Raw genomic sequence first — 20,956 nt, 5'->3', positions numbered from 1 at the left:
AGTCTCTTTCTTGGAGCCTGGCATCCTTTTGCGTAAGTACTGTGAGAAGAGCCATCTTTGCAGTGAAAGTTAGTCCTCATCCTTCTCCTGAAGGTGATCACTGCCTGCTAATCTTTCACATGTGTTTTCTGGAGTGGCAGAGCCCAAAGGGAGATATGAAAGCTATGCATTAGTCTATTGCCTGTGTGGAGAGAGAAAGAATGAGTGATTGTAGTCCTAGCCAGGGGTGTGAGGTAGAGGTTTAACATGATGTTCTGCCGAAGACTTTTTGTGTGGTTTTCAGCAAGTACTTTCCTCTCCTGGTGGGAGCTATGCAGGTGAAAGACAGCAAAACCCTTGGGTGTCAGGACTTGGAGAAATCATTAGCAGCTGCAGGTAGCTGGGTACCCACCAAAGCCAAAGGAGCCGTCTGGCAGGACTGTGGCTGGGTGTTTGCACTCACAATGCAGCATCATTGTGCAGGACCATTCACATGCAGACCCAGCTGATCTGATCACTTGCACTGCTCCAGAGGTTCACAGGAGAGGAGAGACCCTGCAGCTGGGTGGAAGGTGCTGATGCAAAGAGAAATGTCTCTACACAGAGACTTAACTTGCACTATTTGCTATGCCAGGAGGTCTGATCATTTTTCTGGCAGCCCCTGCTGTGACCGCACTCCGAGGTGTTCCTGCTGAGTAGTTTCTGTCTGGAGGACGAGCTCTGCCCTCAGCTCTATGTGCATGCCTCTGGAGCCTGAGGTGCTGCCCTGCTGTGAAACCCTCTCTGTTTCTGCAGGCTCATCTCTGCAGAAGATGAATCCTATTTTTGTATGAAGAGTTCTGGTGATGACATGTGGCAATTTTTGTTTTCTACCCATCACTCTGATGGTGTGAGAAGGCAGAGTTTATTGGACTAAAAAAAAATTAAGAACTTATGCTTGTGTCTGAACAGTTCAAACTCTGCAGCTCTTCCATGTGAGAAGGTGTTTCTGATTCAATTGCAGAAGAAGCACATCTGAGTCTGTTCTGACAGACTTTTCTCCAATCAAAATGTTTTCTAAGTGTGTGTTGGGCTAGAAAAGCAGATAAATCACCTATGCGACAGTACTGTCAATTGGATTTAGTTCCTCTGATGCACAAAAGAGAGAGCCACGCAGTAGCATCCAGCAATTTATTTTTAGTGACTCATTTTGCTATAACCCTAACTCGTCCAGAATCTACCACCTCTTGTTCCTTCAGTAGTTTACCGCCCTATGTTCATAAGGATGGTATGAAAAAGAGGGTGTGATATCAAGTCCAGTGAGAAGAGGACTACTACCCTACTTCTCAACAAGCCTTACAGCCAGCACTGGCACAGCAAGATCCTTCGTCATCTTCAAGATGATGAGACTCAGGATGCTTCAGCTGATTTATAAGGAGTCGTGGGTATATGGTGTGAGCTTAATTCATAATGGGATTGAGCTGAAAGCACTAATGCTGTTTTACTGCAGATCTGACATTAACATTCACACGGTGTCTGATGGATAGTGCAGAAGAACCAAAGTAGGTTTTCTAGTGGGTCTGGTAGCAATCCCTCTGTCTCAGCCTGATGAAATTATTGTTGCAATTTACTAAACTAAGCACAAGAAAATCCATCGGTGAACAGAGATATATAAAAATCCTAAAAATAAAACCCCAAACCCAAAGCCAGTATTTTGTCTATGTAAAAAAACAAAAAAAAACAACTGAAACCCCACCAAAACAAAGATGGAAAGCCACTCTCAGGTAGGTAGGAAAACAGAATTTTGCAACAGCTGCATAGCAATTTTGCAAGATCTCATTTTCTCCGTCACCACATGAAGGGTACTTCCGTACTTCAGAGATGTGGGCAAGAAGGCAGGAATTCAGATTTAATGCATTATAAAGATGCAAAATATTAGAGTACAAAATTAGTTTTAGAAGCCCTGATTTCAGCCCAGCTTCATCTGCCTTTCAACCATAAGCAGAGCTGTAAAAAGTGTTATAGCATGAGCACTGAAAGAATGCATGCAAACTGAATTTCCTTGTTGATCCTACTTGCCAGTGTTTTAGGATTTATGTCCTACCATGCAGAATATTTGCTTCACCTTTGCTTTATGGCCATATAAGGTTGCTCACAGGCTTTGAATTATGACAGAATTAGAATGTCTTCTATGGTAGAAAGTCCTTAAATATACCTTAACACATTTGCACTTCATGTTGAGATGCCTATGAAAGCTGGATTTAGGCAACAATGTCTCATTTCTCCCCAAAATATATCCTCCTTTTCTTTACTGGGAGTCTTACTGGACAGATTTTCATCAGTACTCCATATATCTGGACTTCTGAAATCCCTGCCAAAGCTGGGTCTTTGCAGATGTGGAGAAAGCTGATAAATGAGGTTACTTGGTTGGCTTCAGAAAGCAGTGAGGACAATTTAAACAATGGCATACAGCAGGCACAAGTGTGAGAAGGCAAGAAGTGCCATGGGCTCTGCAAGTCAAAGGGTGAAACCACAGTTAAGAGCTTGAGAATGGGATGAGAAAGGCAGCTATCAGATGAGGGGAGAAGACTGAAAAGGAAATAGAAAAGCTGAACTGTTGGTGTGGCCACAAGAAAGCTCTGGAAGAAGAACACATGGGATGTGAGGAAGGTTATGTTGGGGAGGTCACATTTCCACTGTGTCACCTTCAAAACTAGGGTGATGGCAAGAGATGGAGATACCCATTCCAGAGAGCTGGTACTGTCACACTCATCCTGCCAGAAATACACTGGTCCTTTGGCAAGGACCATGCCCCAAAATACCTACATTTCAGTAGATATTTAAAGAAAAAAAGGTGCCAACTAACAAGAAGTAGGTAGACTGAAAAAATGAATAACTAAGGAATATACCTCCCCCTAGAACTTGTGCTCAGTACAAAAGCATCATTACATTTGGTCTCTAGCCCAGTGTACAGAGAGCTCAGGAAGTTAAAGCTAGAGGAACTGCTTTTATTGAGGTTTAATTGCTTTTGCTTTGTTTTAATTCAGCAGCAGAATAACTGTTAGAGGAGCTGGAGAAGCCAGTTTCAGTCCACAAAAACACCAATGATTTATTTATTGCTATCATTTAGGGAAAGGGCAGCATTTGCTGGTTCTGAATATTTAACATCACAGGGAAAAGCCAGCCACTCTGAAGCCTGTGTGTTCCAGGGAAGCGCTGCAAATCAGTATGCCACCCTCAGCCCCCTACATTCTGAGCTGGGAGAGTTGGGAAGCTGTGCTCCAGTGCATTCTTACAGAGACTGAGACTTCCTCAGACCTCAGCTTCTGTGGCCATGAGCAGCCTGTTGAAGAGACCCTTCTCTGACCTGCTGTGAAAATCCAGGTAAGGAGGTGAGGTGCATCTATGCCTCAGAAGACATTTACCCGCGTGGCATTCATCTCAGGAAAACTGCAATTCATTTTACATCATGCATCATTTATAATAATTCTCAGGAGAGCAACTGGTAGGAGAGATCAGCACCAGTGTTTTTGCCTACCCAAATCTAGAGTGAGATGCATTTTGAAACACTGAAGGACTGTTCTTAGCTTGTTTCCCCCCTCTCCTTGGTTTTCCAAGGGACTCAAGCTATGAGCCTCAGTCTCTCTAGCTACTAATTGACCCAACCCACCAGATGTTTCTTGAAAAAGCATTCAGGAGCAGCCAGACCACAGCCACACACAGACAGAAGGGAAAACAGGAAAAGACAGTTTCCCATGCTTCTCATGTGTCACACTATCTGTTGAGCCCCTTCCTTTAACACGTCACCTACCGCAGTGGGATTTCACCGCTGCTGTTGACTGTGGAGGAAACAGGCCTGACTGCAGATGGGAATGAGTGACAGGAGATGGCCAACACCTGCCTCCAACTCTCCCCCAAGGAACCATCCAAGGGAGAAAGTTGTGTCTTTTTGTGACCATTGCTGTTTGTGAAATACCCTCAGGAGAAGAAAGTGACAGTCGCCCCTCACCCTTCCCTCTGCAAGATGTATGGAAGGGAAAAAACATTGAGTTTCTTTTTAAAGGAGTGCATTTCAAATCTCATAGCCAATTTACAAACAGATATTCTGTCTATATTGCTTTAAATCAATGTTTAGCAGCACAAACTGAGGGTCTAACTGGCACAGAATTCAATAGCAAGATCAGTACCCAGCTTAGGACCCTTCTTGTATTTTTATTATCTGAAAATCTCTTTTTGAATGCTTAAGGAAATAGCAACTAAAAAGGTGAATGCCCCAATGGCTGGGTATGGTTATATCCATCCTATGGCCAGACCGTCTAGCAACCTCTCCCTGCTGTTTATGATACAAGGGTGAGTTTTAACTATGCTGACAGTGACCACCCCACTAGCTGTCATTCCTGATTTAATGCAGGATGAGGCTTCCCAGCCCCCTGCTCAGCAGAAGGGGTGACTTCTTCTTCTAATCTTTCACTCTTTGGGTGGTGAAGTTGTTTCCTCAGAAGCCGAAGGGAGCTCTGAAACTGCCAGCTCTCACAGGGCTTGGTTGTGCCCACAGTATAGAAGTCAAATCACCATCGCTAATATGGAAACCTGGGTGCTCTTGTCCCTTAGCAGAGTACTTGACCTTTCATCAGGCACAGGGTCCTCCTGCCAATTAGGCAGGCAGCGAAGGAAACGTATTTGCATAGCATGGTCAGACCAAAGGTTTCTGCGAGTCACCCTGGGGCACTTTTCATTAACAAGTGTTGTTTCCACTGCTGCTGGAGGATGACAATAAATTGATTAGCCTCTTTAAAATTTCTCATAAAATTGTATTAGCAAAACAGTAAATACATGACACAGGGACCGTAACCACGGGATGTTTACATAATGCCCACTGTGGACGAGTACTAAATACCATAAAAGACCTGAGACCCCCCCCAAAAAGTCCATGAGTTCTGGCTCTCAGAAGGCAGCTAGAGCACCATTGTTGTTGCTGTTGTTCCTCCTCTTCTTCCTCCTCCCCCTCACATTTCAGCTTCAGAGCTGTGCGCTTTGCTGGTGGTTATTGCAATTCCTATTGCTAGGCTTCCGTTGTCAGAAAAGAGTTGAGCCAGGGAAGTGTTCAGCACAAGGCAATCCCCATCTGAAATGACAGAGTCAACACACTCCAGTATCGACCTGGGGGTCGCCTCCCACTTGAGGCGCCTCTGATTCCTGTTGAGCTCCAGCCGGTAGGTGAAGTTGTCGGCTTGGGTGGGTGTGCCAATCAGCATCATCGTGGCGAAGAACTGGGGGTGGCCCTCGTACTTCTCCTGCTTCCTGAGGACCAGCAGAAACTGGTGGCCAAGGCAAGAGTGCATGATGATCCAGTCCGTGGGTGCGGGCAGGTGCATGTCTGTGGCCAGGAAGACAATCTCTGCGCCCTGAAGGATGTTGATGCGGTGGGTCTGCCTCAAGTGGGACACCACCACCTCCAGGTGCCCTTCCCACTGGCAGGAGAAGAGCGGGCACGTGCAGGGAACCAGCTGGGGGTCATGCACTGCTTCGTGGTGATGGCAGGGAGGAAGGATGCCTTGCTCCGTGGACACCTGCGCAGCTGCACAGCGGGTCGGTGCATACTACGGGAAGAGAGAAATTACATGTGAGAGCAAGTGGGCCAGAAACCAGCGCAGATATGCAAGGTGCAGACCCCACAGACATCAGTCATCCATACTCCACCTAAGGCAGCATCAGTGGGAATGCAGGGAACTCAGCACTCCGAGGATCAGAAGCAGTCCTGACCTGGATCTGCACAGCAACAGGAGAAGGCAGTTGCCTTCTTCTCCAGGAGAAGAGACAAACTGTTTGCGTCATGATAAGTCACTTCAAATGAAAATGATGTATGTGTTTAAAGAGCGATTTCATTAGTTCAGGGGGAAAAATCTGATTAAAAGGAAAAAACAACCCAACAAAGCAAGGACAGCATGGGGCATTTTATAGAGTTAAGACTCTCGCTGCTCAGAACAAGGGAATGAAATATGTATGGCATTATTATTCTTTAATGAAACATACGGGCAAATACAGGCATTTTTCCTGAAACAATAGGCTTTATTACATCCATAATTTGTGAAATAAATGTCAGTTTTTATTGTATATGATACCATCACTATTTTTTTCGGTCAATGCATTTGTGCCTAATTGATGCTCTTACCACCATAAATTTTAAATTATTCTCAAAGGTGATTGGATGGCAAATTTAGGGCATTTTTATACTAATTTAAATTTGGATTAAGGTGGGGCAGCCTGCTAAAAAGGCAGCAGCTCTTGCAGAAGAATTCCACGTGAGGACTAAAAAGCAACCTGCTCTGCCTCTCTCAAGTGGATGTTGTTGAAGGGAAATAAGTCTTACTCAGCCAAAAGTGTATTCACATGTAATGTTGTTCAGGAAGAGTAATGTCTCCCCACAGTAACTGTGTGCATAGACAAACCCTAAGGCACAGGCATGCTGGTCATGATTCATCTTACCCAATTTTAAGTATTTACTTCAGCCACCCAAGACAAAAACCTGGTTACCTGGGACTGTCTCTGCAGCCTGTAGAGTGAGGCATCCCTTAGAGTGCAGGACTCAGACCTTAGCTGGAGTAGTTCACCTTCTAAAGGTGACACCAGCTGATGCCAGAGAGACTGAGATCCAGTCTGCCTAATTGTGCCTAAACTTTAGCTGTTTTAACATTTTTTCTCTCTGAACTCCTCTTATAAGGGTACATCTCTTATATCCATTAATAGGAGTACATACACATATATGTACATTTTGCTTTAGCACATGTCCTAGGAAGATAAATGTAATTCCCCAAATACCGCTCCATGTCCCCTCATTCTAATATATGTACCCAAAATGACATGAACTATATTATCGTTCTAACACTTAGCAGTTGTTCTCCTCCATGCCACATCCAAGTCATAGCAGATTTGGGATTCTTGAGCAGAGATTTGTTTTATATAGGGCCAAGCATAATCCAATGTAACAGGTGGTAGATTTGCTGCAAAGGGTCCGTTGTCTCCTCTCGTTACAGATACCATGAAGCCTTTCAGTACAGCCTTGCTGTAAGCAGTTTTTCCCACCAGAACCCGTACATTTCTTTACAGGATGTTTTGGAAGGCAATCTCTTGGGTAAACTGTCCTAACTCTCAGATGACCAGGGCTTCCTTGCCAACCAGGATGACAATTCCATCCATTCTCATTGTGTCAGTAGCTGCCAAAGGACGTGATGGATAGAGCAGGGTTGTGATTGCTGTTGCTGTGAAATTCATGTCTCTTCCCAAGGCACTGGATGTCAAAGGGAGCTTTTTCTTCTTCCTCTGGCATTTGATATGAAGAATAATTGACTAGTTAAGCCTTACTATTGAAACTGGCAGCTTTTTCTTTTGACAATTATTACTTCAGTAGTACTGTTCTACTTTTCCCTTCCTCATATTTTATTTGTTTTGCTGTATAAAATTCAAGAATATAAACTTTCAAAGAAGATAATGAATTGAGGACAGATAAATGACTATCATGGTCTGGGAAATAAAACAGGTCATTATAAACTAATCAAGGTTTGTGGCTTTAGCTGCCTGCTTATCGCAGTGGGATTACTGGTTCACACTTAATTCTACATTAATTTTTGCATCCCATTAGGATGAAAGTTATGGTTAATTTAAACTCTTTTTGGTGAAGGAGGCTACTGCAATGGCAGATCATAAAAGCCTTTTAAAAAAAATCCCTGAAATGCTAATTGCCTCATAAAATGAATTTTAATCTCCCAATCTAATACAGTGGGTGTGAGCAATTACCTTCTCTCACCAAACTGTTAATGCAACATTAGTGATTATACTAATTAAAACTAATGAACTCATACTCACATGCTGATAAACCTCTTAGCCACTCGACAAGTTCCAGCCTTCTATCAGTTTTATTTAACTCCCCTTTTGGAAGATGAATCTTAAATTAACCTCTTGACTAACATTCAAAATTAGGTTTTGAAATTTGAAGCTTTATAGACTGTATATAATTCTTCTCCAAAGATTACCAGAGTCAGAGAAACCATTTCCACTGAGGATGTAATTGAATTTAGAAATGCATTCTCCTAATTTGAGAAGCATGGGGAGCATGGTAGCTCATTCATCTAAACTGCATCCAAGGTAAGAAAATACAAATATCTTCAAAAATCTCTTTATGACAAACATGTTTCTATGGCTCAGGTACTGGAAAAATAAATTACAATGAGCAACTTAAACAATATATCTTTCTTCTTTCCTAAACTAATGAATGTTTGTGTGTGTAAACATAACTGTGAATTCCCTTTGACAACACACATTTCTGAAACATTTCCACAAATCACTTCAACAAAGGATTTCTGGTCTAACTTTGTTCAGTTCAGGTTTATTGAAAATTCTGGAAACCCAGCACAAACCATGTGATCTATTTTTATTCTCTGACTTGGTAAGAACCATCTTCAAAATCTGGCTTCTGAATTGTTCAACACTCCTGTTTCAAAATTCTAAATTTGTATTATTTTGAAAGAAACATTTAATAATTCCCTTTCACAGAAAAAAAAGAAGAAGCCTCAGAGAAAAGTATTATTTTACATTTACTTTTGAGGTATGAGTGTAACTATCAGGGTGTTTGTGCTCTTCTTGGTCATTCATATGGCTGTGAATTGAAATGCTAAAATTGAAATTCAAAACAGGCAATAAATGGTCACCTTGAGTGTATTTAAATGCTTGAATAAATATTTATGAACAGTTATTCCATGTTTAATCTGCTCCAGTGTTTACTTTCTACTATTTATTGCCCGATTACCTAATAAAATTAGGTTTATTATATTGTTGTGTCAGTCCAGTATTATTCTCAATTATCTTTTAGCCTGTTGGCCAGTTTCAATCAAATTGAATGATGGGATGGAATTCTCAAATGCTTTAATTTTCAACCATGTCTGAGAGAAGAGGCACCAGGGTAGAGAAGTATGACCCTTTCATGTCTCCAGGGAGGAACAGCTTGCCACGTGGGCAGTATTACATTGACAGATAGGAGTGAACCTAAACAATGGCAGGTCCCAAATGGATTATAGACACCAGAGAACCCACATGAGACAGTGTCTTTATGAACAGGAGAAAAGGCTTCAGCCAGAGTGCTCCTCATTAGACACAACATAATCTCACTACGAGGCACCAAACCACAGGAAACCAGGCTCTGCTGCTCATAGAAAAATTTCTTTTTAATGATGCAGCTTATTACAGAACAGCTCTTTTTAAGAACAAGTAATTTGGCAAAGAGCAATTTATAAACACACGGTGCTTTTCTTATGGAAAAAGCCCCCAACCAAATGATGACTAGATTTGGACTGGGACACAGGTTTTCTGCTAAAAATGCAGCAAATTGCTTTAGATGTGACACATTTGTTCTACCTTTGATGTCTGAAGAGTAGGTCCCTAACTCTGAAGACTATCCGCTCCTTTTACAGCCCATGCAGAGCCCTGGAGTGCAATTCATTTGATTCCAAGAGGTGCTGAAGGAACATCCCCTGGACACCCTCTCTACATGCAGACAGGACCAAACCCACCCTCAGCACAGACCCACAGATGTTTTACTGGTTTCTAGACAAGAAACAGAAGGACAACCTTATTTTAGTCAGGAAAGGGCTGTACCTCTGTGGGCTTCTCCTGCTGCGCCAGAGACAATGCAGCCCATGGAGAGAGAAATGGATGCCTGTTCACATGAGGATGTAAATCCACGGCTCCCTACCATCATTACAACTCCAATGACAGGATAGAAAATTCAGGGAAAGGATAAAGGGTAGATCCAAGAGTTAAAGATCTCCAAGAGGTAAAGAATACACAAACACATATCAGAGCCTGCAGCAGCCAAGCTGAGGCGCCCACCCATGAGAAAGGGCTTTGCTATTGCTTCTTATGCCCTCAGAGACCTTTTGTGTTTGAACTAGTGAAGTCTTCAGGTCAGCTATGGTGAAAATAGTGGAAACAGACTAAGCAACCCACACTGCACTTCTGCTGGTTGAGCTCACGGCCCTGTGGGGTGCAGGCACTGGATACACCACCATCCCTCAAGCCCTGCTTCTCTAGTGTGCATTGGCACAGCTTCAGCAGAGAGAGCAAATGCAGCTGCTGCCCTGAGCAGCCAAATGCCCTGCCATTGAAGTTCTGGCTTGAAAATGGTGAATTTGCTCAAAATAAACAGTGCAGAGTGAGAAAGGGTTACAAGCAATCCTCCCATCCCATGGGGGAGGGCCTGGACACTGATGACCTGGAATATAAGGAGGGTGAGTAGCACCACCACATTGTAAAAGAATAAACATTGCTCAGGTCTTCAGAGTAAAGGTTAAGTGTCACCTTTCAGCACTTTCCAGTGTTCCTCACTGTTGTACTGGAAACCTGGATGCCTCATTCATGCTTTTACTTACTGTAATGCGTGTAATGTGCAAAAATCAGCCTTTTGCATCCCTGTGAACAGCGCCAATGCGTGCCAAGAACACCCCAAGGAAGGAGGACAGGGGCTGGTTCACTGCCCAGTAAATAAGGGTTTCTGACAGCAAAGCAGGTGCTGCAAATAATCATCCTTTTCCAGACACTTCACACCCATGCAACTGCATTTTCTCCAGGGGTCACAAACACTTTGCAAACACTCATTAATTCACTCATTCACTGGGCTCTTTGCTTGGGGCAGTCAGTGGTGTTGTCTGAAGGCCACCACAGTGGGGCTTCTGAGCAGGGCCACATAGAAAACTGCAAGGATGTAAATAAAGCCACTGGACACTCCAGCACAAACCAGAAGACAGTGCTCCCTCTCTACCGCAGTCCAACCTTAGCACACCCTGAGACACTGCAAACTAATCTTCCTCCCAAGAGGAAACTACTCCTTCCATGTATCCAAACTCTTTCCTCTTCATCCACATCTTTCTTGGCTGGGTTATGGTAGGTAAAATGGCAGTATTATTTCTCACTTTGGGGTCAAAGAATTTAGGCACAGAGAGATTAAATATCTAAGTGTACTGACCATATTTTGTTGTCCATCTTATATCACCCAATCCCTGATTTTTCATAGTAGAACTGCCTCCTAGAGCACTTGATATTTTCAAAATCCACCCTCCATTAACCTTGGCTGCAGCTACAAGTGATTTGACTACCTGCAAATCAGGTCTGAGTCTTGGCAAGGCGGGCTTCCTCACAGCTACAGGAACTCCTTAATAACGTGCTATTATTTACCTCATCTCCTCCACCACCCTGCCTGTGACAAGGAACAACAAGAGATGCAGTCACCCTGTAGGTAGGCAAGCAACTGGAAATGAGCCGTGAGACCGCAGTGGATTTTTGACCTAAAGATTTCTGCAGACAAGGAGGGGCCCTGGCCTGTAGCTGTGGGATTGCTTTGAGTGAGCAGCTTGCAGGGTTTACAGCAACTTGCAGCAACCATGGCAACTTCTAGGGTTTCTGCTGAAACAAATCTGCATTTTCTTTGCCAGTGAAATGTGCCATTTATTCAGTTTTCTTACTGTCTTCCTCCTCTTTCTTGGCTTCTCAGGGACTGACTGCTTCTTCTCATCTGTATGGAAACTGCCTCAAATAATTTTCTAATCCTCAGCTTCTTTCTGCCTCACAAAAGCTTTGCCACCCACTAACATCCACCTCCACGTTACTTACACCCACCTCACAGGGACAGAAGCTCAAAAGAACTATAAAGGTGACATGAAGAAAGTAGTGAGTCTTTTAATCCTGGTCTCCATTTAATTTATCTTCTGCTCTTTTTTAATATGCTAATGAGGTTTTTTAAATCTTTCAGATGAAAGAAAAGAAGAAAAAACCCAACCCCCTCAACTTATTTTGTCAAAAGCTGTACTTTCATATCTGAAATTAAGAAATCCAAGCCAGGGCTCATGTTGGGGATTTATTTAAAATTTTAATTACACAAAATCCTGTTCATTATGAATGCATCAGTTGAATTTCTTAAGTACTGAATATTAGTTGCAGCTTTGGCAGAGGAAGGATTTGTTTTCCCTACTATCAAATGGCAGTGAGAGGACAACTTCAAGCTCATTTTACTAATCTCACTTTGCAAAATAATCAGGGACGACTTGGTGACACAGCGCACAGGATGTGTGAATGGCTGTCCTCATGCTAATTACACACCTCTGAGCATGAAGAGAAAATACAGCTTTAATACATGTCCATGCTGCACAACACACTTGTCTCTATCAGACGAACCTAACTTTTAGATGAAGCCACATATGTATAGAGGTATTTTGGAAAAAAAACCACTGGTTTTGTGATAGATCTAGCAAATCTATGATTCAGCATTTTAAATGTATCCCAGGTGGAAAGAGAGATGTTATTCTCAAATTAAATCCTCCTGCTTTCTTTTCAAAAATCTTTTTTTTCAGCATTAACTGTCATGCACTCCTGAAGTGCAAGCAAAAAACTTCCATAAACTCAACTTTCTTCAATATATTGAAAACAATGTAATTATAATTAAATATAAACAGGATCCACACTAAAACATTTCAGTCCATAGACGCTTTCTGAGAGAGACCCATGGTTGGCTGGAGCAAGGTCATGCTTTCCATCTCTCCAACTTCAAAACTACGTTTGATGAACCTTTTCAAGCCCAGATGGACACCAAAACTTCCCATGTTTCAAACTGAAGGGAGATGAACCACCTTGCTGGCTCCCAGCCAATGCTGCAGCAGGGTCATGGACACCCAGGAAAATGATCCCTATTTAGCTGCTGTGTTTGATGGATCTCACCTGAGATCACTTTCCATGCTCTCTTTGAGAAATAAAATACACAGAGTAGATACAGGCAAAACCATGTGCATGGGCAATTCCTGTGGAGCATCCGGCAGTTATTTGCTAGTCAAAATAAAAAGCTATGCTGGAGGGTGGGACATGCCCTTGGGACCTGACTTGCAACTTGTATTCTCTCCGCTGCATTTTAGGACTGGGTGCAGTGCAGGGACAGCAAACCATAGCACAGTGTGTCTGATGCTGCATTGCAACTGCTGATGCACTGGGGCATGCAGATATTTACCATCTTTTCTTTGGACTAGAAGAAGATTTTATGCCTTGATTTAAGCAAAAGTGATGCCTCTAAATGCCATCCCCTTTGGCCGCACAAGGCAAGTATCAGAAGCCAAGGAACACACTACCAGCTCTTTCTCCAGAAGGGCAGGGTGCAACTACTGTTTATCAGCAGCTTGTTCATGAGACACTGCTGATCCTGGCTCTGGGTGAGAGAGTGAGCAGCCCGCATATGTACGAAAGAGATAATCAAAAACGCAGAGTTATCTGAAGATTTGCTTCATCCTTTATCCACTTTGTATTTTGGATAAAGCCTGCTCACAAAATGCAAAACCATTGTAGGCTTTAATTAAAAGTAAAGTGATAAAGCACTTCCAAGCTGCATCTGCTCTGTCTGATAGGGAAGGCAGAGTTCACAAGAGCCCTATATCTGACCTGTTGATTTTGTGGTTTACATTCACACTGAAAAATAAATTAATATGGAAAAGAATTAAAAAAAAAAAAAAAGAAAGAAGAAATTATTGCCCACTGTGCTCATAAACTTAGCAGTTCAGACTGCCTCTAAATAACTCGTCATTTGATATTCATTTACAAGTTACTACAGTAACAGCATGTCTCCAAGAGAAGCAGATTTGCTGGTGTCATCTGAGATAATTAGAGCAAATCCACCCTGAGAAAATCAAAATTCTCCCCTTCCATCAGACGATCTCCAGCTATCACAATTACATGGCATGTAAATCCATTAACTGCTCTTTCAGAGATGCATCCCAGGAGTGCCAAAGGATGGCACAAACATTACCAGTCTGCTGGAAGGAGAGAAGGGATGACGTGGTGGTTGTTGAGCAAGCCCGCAGCCTCTCTTGCTGGGACCAGTGTCTCCAACCCCATCTATGCACCCCTCTGGCCAAGGATTTGCTCTGTGGTCTATGTCACATTGCTCTGACAGCTGTCACAGGGCAATGTGCAACTAAGCCTGTGCCAGACAGGTCACAAGGAAGTGCAGACACTGGGCTGGGAGGGAGCACAGGGCTGCCAACCCTGTCTCCCTGTCCTGTCTCTCAGGCTGTGCCTGTGTATACACCTCTGTAGCAGTCACTGAGCAATGTATGAGCCATAAAACACCGACATTTTTAGTTAAGACTTTCTCATGAGGGCTGTTTCTGAGGAAATGCAAGGGTGTCTTAAAGTCATGCCTGTCTCCCTCTTGCTGAGGCATTGCTGGTTCCAGCAAGCAATGGCATTTCAAACCCACCCACAGTGGCCTGGTGTGGTGGGGGTCACACTCAGGTTATAGAAGAGGGGGAAATAAATTATTTCCAGCTCAGAGTAACTCTCCGTTCCCCTGCACATCTCTGCCTCTTCTCCACTAATGACCTTCACCTTGCTCTTGCTCTGGGTACCTTGTGTGTAAGTGTGTCACTGAAAGAAAAGTCTCCCTGTTACAAGATGATCCAAAATTCATTCTTATTCCACTGTCAGATGAAAGTTTGTCTTGAATTTGTGTAGTCAAGCTTAAGAAAGGGGAAAAAATCACAAAACAACCCAGAAAATCCATGTGAGCTGTTAGCTTTGGGCATGAAAAACAAATGGCAAGTCTGGATAAATTAATTTAGTTTGTGTAATATATGCGAATTCTTCATTGATATATTCTTTGCAGCAAGGAAAGAGGCATTTCTCTGGGAACACTTGGCTTGTGTCTCAAATACTTCTTTTAATTTTGTGTAAATCATAGCCTGTTCCTTCTTCATCCTCCCCCTCAAATTCTCAAAGAATAGCTCTTCTAGAAGTTTTCTTTGCATGGGGAGGATGCAGGTAGAAAGAAAGAACAGAAAGGAAGGTTCAGCTTAGCCAGAGAAGACAATGTTCCATCGCTATTAAAAGAGTGGAAGTTTAAAGGATTTTGTTAAAAAATCCAAAAAACCCCAAAAAAATAAAACTAAAATCCACAACGATCTTCTAAGTTAATATTCCTGCTTATGGAAAGTTACTGTCTATCCAATCCAGGAGAGGTTGAGTCAGTCAGTCTCCATGCTGCGCCTCCTGCAGCGCTGCTGTTTTCGGGGGAATGCCCTGGCGTCCCCTAGCTTGCTGGCACCTGCCTTCTGACCTCCTGTGCCAGCAGCAAGAGGGAGTGTAGGACCACAGAACCACAGAAGGTTTGGGGTAGAAGGGACCTTTGAAGATCATCTAGTCCCAATACCCTGCCATGGACAGTGACATCTGTCACTAGACTAGGTTTCTCGAAGTCCCATCCAAACTGGCCATCAATAATTCCAGGGATGGGGTATACCCACAGCTTCTCTGGACAACCTGTTCCCCTGTCTCACAATCACAGTAAAGATTTTCTTCATTATGTCTAATCTAGACTTGCCCTCCTTCAGTTTAAAACTCTTATTTCTTGTCCTGTTACTACAGGCCTTGGTAAAAAATGTCTCTTCATTGCTTTTATCAGCCTCTGTTATAAACTGAAAAGCTGCGATCAGATCTCCCTGAAGCATTCTCTTCTCCAACCCCATCTCTTTCAGCCTGTCTTCACAGGAGAATTGCTCCAGCCCTCTGATCACCTTCATAGCCCTCCTTTGGATCTGCTCTAACCAGTTCACATCCTTCTCGTGCTGGGAACCCCCAGAGCCCGATGCAATATTCCCGGTAGGGTCTCACAAGAGTGGAGTAGATGGGCAGAATCACCTCTTCTGACCTGCTGGTCATGTTTGTGTTTATACAGACCAGGATATGGTCGGCCTTCTGGGCTGCAAGTGCATATTGCTGAGTCATATCTGACTTTATATGGACAGGTACCCCCAAGTCCTTTTCCACAGGACTGCTCCAAACCCATCCACCACTCAGCCTGTATTGATACCTGGGACTGACCTGACCCAGGTGCAGGGCCTTGCACTTGAACTTCATGAGATTCACAAGGCCCTGCTCCTCAAGCCTTTCAAGGTCCCTTTGGATAACATCTCTTCCCTCAAGTGAATCAATGGCACCACTCAGCTTGATGTCCTCTGCAAACTTGCTGAGGGTGCACTGATCCCACTGCCTACATCATTGATGAAGATATTAAATAGTATTGGTCCCAGGATGGACCCTTGTGGGACACACCAGTCATTACTGGTTTCCACTTGGATATTGATCCATTGACTGTTACTCTTTGGATACTGCCCTCCAGTCAATTCCTTATCCATCTAACCATCCATCTGTCAACCCTGTACCTCTCTCCAACTTAGAGGTAAGGATATTGCGGGGGATTGTATCAAAAGCCTTAGAGAAGCTGAAATAGATGGCAACCATAGCTCTTCCCTTGTCTGCTGATGCAGTCACTCCATTTAGGAAAGCTACCAAAATATTCAGGCATGATTTGTCTTTGGTGAAGCCATTTGAGCAGTCTCTAATCACACCCCTGCCTTCCACAGGTTTTGACATCTTCCAGGAGGATCTGCTCTGTGATTTTACCAGGCTTTGAGGTGAGGCTTACTGATTGGATATCACCAGGGAATGATGAGGTTGTTCATGGGGAAAACAGGCACAATCAGAGGTGAGAGACCCATTACCCAGCAGAGCTGCAGTCCCTAGAGTCTAGTTATTTTTGAAGTCAGAAATCGATTAGCATAGACTGTGCAGCTCTGGCTGCATCACCACAGGCTCTTTCTATCAGCCCTGGTCTCTCTGGTTCTCCATTCTAAAATTCCCTACTTCAGTGCAAGTGTAGCACCAGGAAAAGGGGACAGCGGGCCACTTTCCTTATTCAAAGCCATTCTCACTCTTTGATGTCCCTCCTCACACCCTCACTTTTCTTGTGGCAAGGTTTTATGTTTTAACTTCAGCCAGGTCCTCCCCATGCAGGCAGCTTAAAACTGTTCTTATAACCTTGTCTGGATGTACAGTACTCTATAACTTGCACATCATAAAAGTGAGTAATTTTACAACTATTCTGATACACTTATGGGTTTTGAGGATTTGACAGTGGGGTAGATTTTTAAAATTTATTTTCAGCTTTCTTTAGAGAGCTTTTTAGAGAGCTTTCTGTGTGATGTTATAAATGAGACCACTCATTTCATCACTCTGAAGATGTTTCAGCCTTTCCTTCCCAGGACAAACTTCTCTCCTTCTTCCCAAAGGGCTGCACAGAGGAAGTGTAGTTTCTCAGGGATGGGACGGAGGGAACATCTGCTCCCCATCTCTCACACTGAGACAGATGCGAGAGAGGGCAACAGCCTCAGTAGCCTCTGAGGGTGCCCTCAGGCCACTGAGATTCCTGCTGCAATCCCTGCTCCCTGTTGGGATGCGACCCTGCAGTGAACAGCACGGCTTTCCTGCAAGGAACTGCGTCAGTCGGGGTGAGTAATGTATCCCCTGCTGGTTTCAGATAGGGCTGGGAGAGCTCCGGGCAGCCCTCCAGGATCAGGCTTAACAAGCAGGAATGGCTGTGTGGTGTTTTGTGCAGTCTGTCTTGACAAAAGCATGAAGAATGGGTGAAGTGACTGTAAGAGGGACACCCACACTCCCAGGAGGAACCACTCAACTGTTTCTACAACTTCACCAGCAGCTTCTTGCTCAGTGAAGGCTGTTAGGTACCTTTATGCCCCTGTCAACAGAGCTTCCATCTGTTTTTAAACCCCTTCTTTTCCCTCCTTTGTACCCTATAAGTGTGCAGTGGTGGCTTACCCTGTAATTTCCAAATCCACAGTGAGTCCATGCTAATTCAGAATAATATCTTTTAGACCCACGGTGTTTGCAAAGACTTTGAGGATAAAGATAATATTCAGCAGAAGAACCACCTGTGACAAACAACTGGCTAAATTTTGGGCAGAATTTGCCTCATCTAAATGTATATGTCTAAAAGATCAACATGTTCAAATCTGACCTGCTCATCTGAAGCTCCCTTAATAACAGAGATAAGATGTACCTTCACAGAGAAATTCGTCATCCCTGTCTTGAATGTGTCCATCTTCAGGGAAAAATAAAATTACCCTGAGCACCTGCAGGAGATGTTCACTTCTCTTCCATGGCTGGGAAGTGGAGCTGGGGTCACTGGCCCACAAGTGGACATCGGGCTTGCAAAGTTTCACCATGTTCAGTATATCAGGAGAGTCACTCAGACTCTGAGTAGCAAGGGTGTCAGGACACAGCCACTGAGACTGTTTAATGGGTGATTATGAGCTGCCTATTTGCCTAATGCAGAAAATCCCTTGAGCTGACACATTTTCTTCCCAGCTAAGGGCTGGTCATCTTAATTTTCAGGCCTCTAGATTTAACAGTGAAATAAAACTAATTTACAGCTCTTGCCATTAGGACGACAAATTTTCATCTCTGTCCTTTGGGTGAGATGCACTATAACAAATGAATGATTACTGACCCATGATACCTATTAGAGATTGCAGTTGGGTCATCTCATCTGTTGTTTTAACACAAGAAATTAAGAGCCTAGCAGGGCTATGACAAAAATTGAATTGATAATGAGATGAACACTGCCTTTACCACAGGCTCTTTCTAGAATTACATGTGGGAAAAGCTCAGTGCCAACAGGACCTCGAGCTGTGGGCCCAAATTGTAGAGCCTAGCAGGACTTTCCACTTGCACAGGCTTCCTCCCATTGCTACCTGGAAGTGCAATCTAGCTGCCACATACCGGAATTCATAGAAGCAAAGCAGCAGTTAGCCATGTGCTTACTTGGCCCTTTTCCCTCTGTCATTGCCTGCAGCTAAATTGCCCACCAAGGAGGTTTTGAATCAAAAGGAGGTAAGTGCATAGGACAGTTTGCTCCCAACAGCAGCCACCGTGACAGACTCCTGTGTTCTTAGTCTGATGCTGATTGAAGACCAGTCCCTGCTGTCAAGTAACAAAGCTGGTCTCCTTCGAAAGCATCCTCAGTGCAGGGAAACCAATAGCTTCCAAGATTTAGGGGAAATATTGAAGAATGGATAACCTGACTTTGAGCTGTGTGAAGGCAAAATTAGACCCTAGGAATTCTGCACAGTCTCAAGCTCAAGACACACATATTTGGCTTCTTCTCAGACCCTCCTGCCCCCAGACAGATTGTGGAGCCATCACACCTGCACAACAGCACCCACCCTGGTCTGAGCCTGTGCTCCAGCTGCACCCTGGGTCAGCCTTCCCTGATCCAACAGCATTGCTCTCCTCCCTGCAATCTACCCTGACTCTCCAGCCTTTCTAAATTGCGTGACACAGTACCCTGGCCTTGTCTCACATACTGAAGGAAAGAAAATTGTAATAATTGCCTGCCACTTAATCAACTAATAGTCATTAGTTGACTTGTTGTTGTTTTGTTGTTCCAGTCTTAAGATGGAAAACTGTCCCATTGTCTTTCACTCCTAGAGGTCTGTCCGCACTGTCACAGAGCAAATCTGCAGACACAGAAAGTACCACCTCTACTTTGCTTTCCACATGAGCTTTCTCCCCATTTATTTCTGCTGCCTATTTTACATGAAGATTTGCTTTAGCTTTCGGGCTTGCTCCAGCACCATTCGCTAAAATTATATCAAGTATTGATTGTAACAGATATATTACGGGGCAATGTTATTGAGGATACATTAAGTAAATGGAGGAGCAGACCCATGCTGCTTTCTTCCTTTCACCAGAATGGCAATCAGCAGCAGCAGAGCTGTACAGGGTCTGAAACAGCTGTGGCTTGAACCAGCCAGAGATCATCCAAATTAATAGACTGTGGAGAAGACTGGGTGCTGTGTTAAGTGCTGTGGGCCTGGTAGTGCCCTTGCGTACAGAGTGCATACATAGATGGTCTTGTGAAATGAGAATGGTTTAAGGAAAAAAACCCTTGTAATTCAAGGTCCTCAGCATTCTGGTGATCTGCCATACTGATCCACATTTCACAGTCACTTCTTACCGCTCAATATTTAATTTCCTTTGTACTTAGAAAGGTGCCAAGCCCAGGTGACAGTGATGTCTGACTACTATTTTTCAAGTCATGTAACTCAGGCAATGAAGTAGAAAGGACAGTAAGAGAACAGCAAAGGGGAGGCATAGTCACAGCTCCAGATGGTGGACATTAGGGTGACACTGGTAGAAGATGAGAGGAGAATGAATGTTTCAGGATGAGAAACTGAGGTTAAAAAGAGTGTTAAGAAGAATTCTTTGCATTAAAATAGGCAGCAAGGTAACCTACAACTCTTTTTTAAGAGTCGCATGTGAAAATGAACATTGGTGACAGTGGTATTAGCCTAAACTGACTTGCAAATGTCCTTTTGCTGGAGCTCCTTGCTACTGACCTTACACAGATGACTGCAGTTAAAGGAATGCAGGTGGAAAATTTAGAAAAGACTGCATGGAATAGCATCAGGATTGAGCTAAACCATCTGTAGCCATTGAGTGGCAGAGTTACAGCTAAACTTACTTCCCAGTTTGGTCTGGCATTGTCCTGAGTCTGGTTTCACTTGGCTATTTCTGTCCATTGCCTGTAAAGGGAGTTGAGTGGAACACATCTGAATTTCCCACACCCAGAGGTGGCTCAGCATGTGCAGGCGAGAGGTAAAAATCCACATCAGGGGAGTTTGTGTCCTGCTTCCCAAGCTCTTGAAGGTTAATGGCTCCACAGAGACTGTCAGCCTTCAGGGACTTCTTTTGACACTTTTCCTAAGCACTTGGTCATTTGAAAGTGAAAATAATAAGCACTTTCCTGTGAAAGGCTTCTTCTTTTGGCATCTTATGTCAAGATGCAGTTGCATGTCAGGTATGTGTTTGTTTTCATAACGCACTATGTAAAAAACCTCTCTTCCTTCAAGAGCACATTTTGTCAGCAGCTCTTTTGGACTGATTTCAACTCCTCAGCCGTACTGCAGCCCTTCTATGTCTAGAAGAGGGCATTCAGGTTTTACCTTCCCTGTCAGCTGCAGAATCACACCACTTTGCAAACTGCCCTTGAAATCAATGTGGTTGCTATATTAGAAATACTTAGCACATAAATTGTAGGACATGAGGCAGTGCGTGC

At 43.6% G+C, this 20,956-nt stretch overlaps 1 protein-coding gene across 2 annotated transcripts in view; it reads right to left on the bottom strand.

Moving 5' to 3' along the window:
- Window positions 1–4,748: 4,748 nt before the first annotated feature.
- The window catches only part of SIAH3 (siah E3 ubiquitin protein ligase family member 3), a 65,864-nt gene continuing 49,656 nt past the window's right edge, over window positions 4,749–20,956 (bottom strand). For both annotated transcript variants that reach the window (XM_039567762.1, XM_039567766.1), the window contains one exon: window positions 4,749–5,558. In XM_039567762.1, the coding sequence (XP_039423696.1) occupies window positions 4,965–5,558 (594 nt within the window). In that variant the 3' untranslated portion in view covers window positions 4,749–4,964. The remainder of the gene's footprint in view (window positions 5,559–20,956) is intronic.

This window comes from Corvus cornix, chromosome 1, assembly GCF_000738735.6.
Source record: "Corvus cornix cornix isolate S_Up_H32 chromosome 1, ASM73873v5, whole genome shotgun sequence".
NCBI classification, from domain to species: Eukaryota; Metazoa; Chordata; class Aves; order Passeriformes; family Corvidae; genus Corvus; species Corvus cornix.
This window is presented reverse-complemented; position numbering and strand designations above follow the sequence as displayed.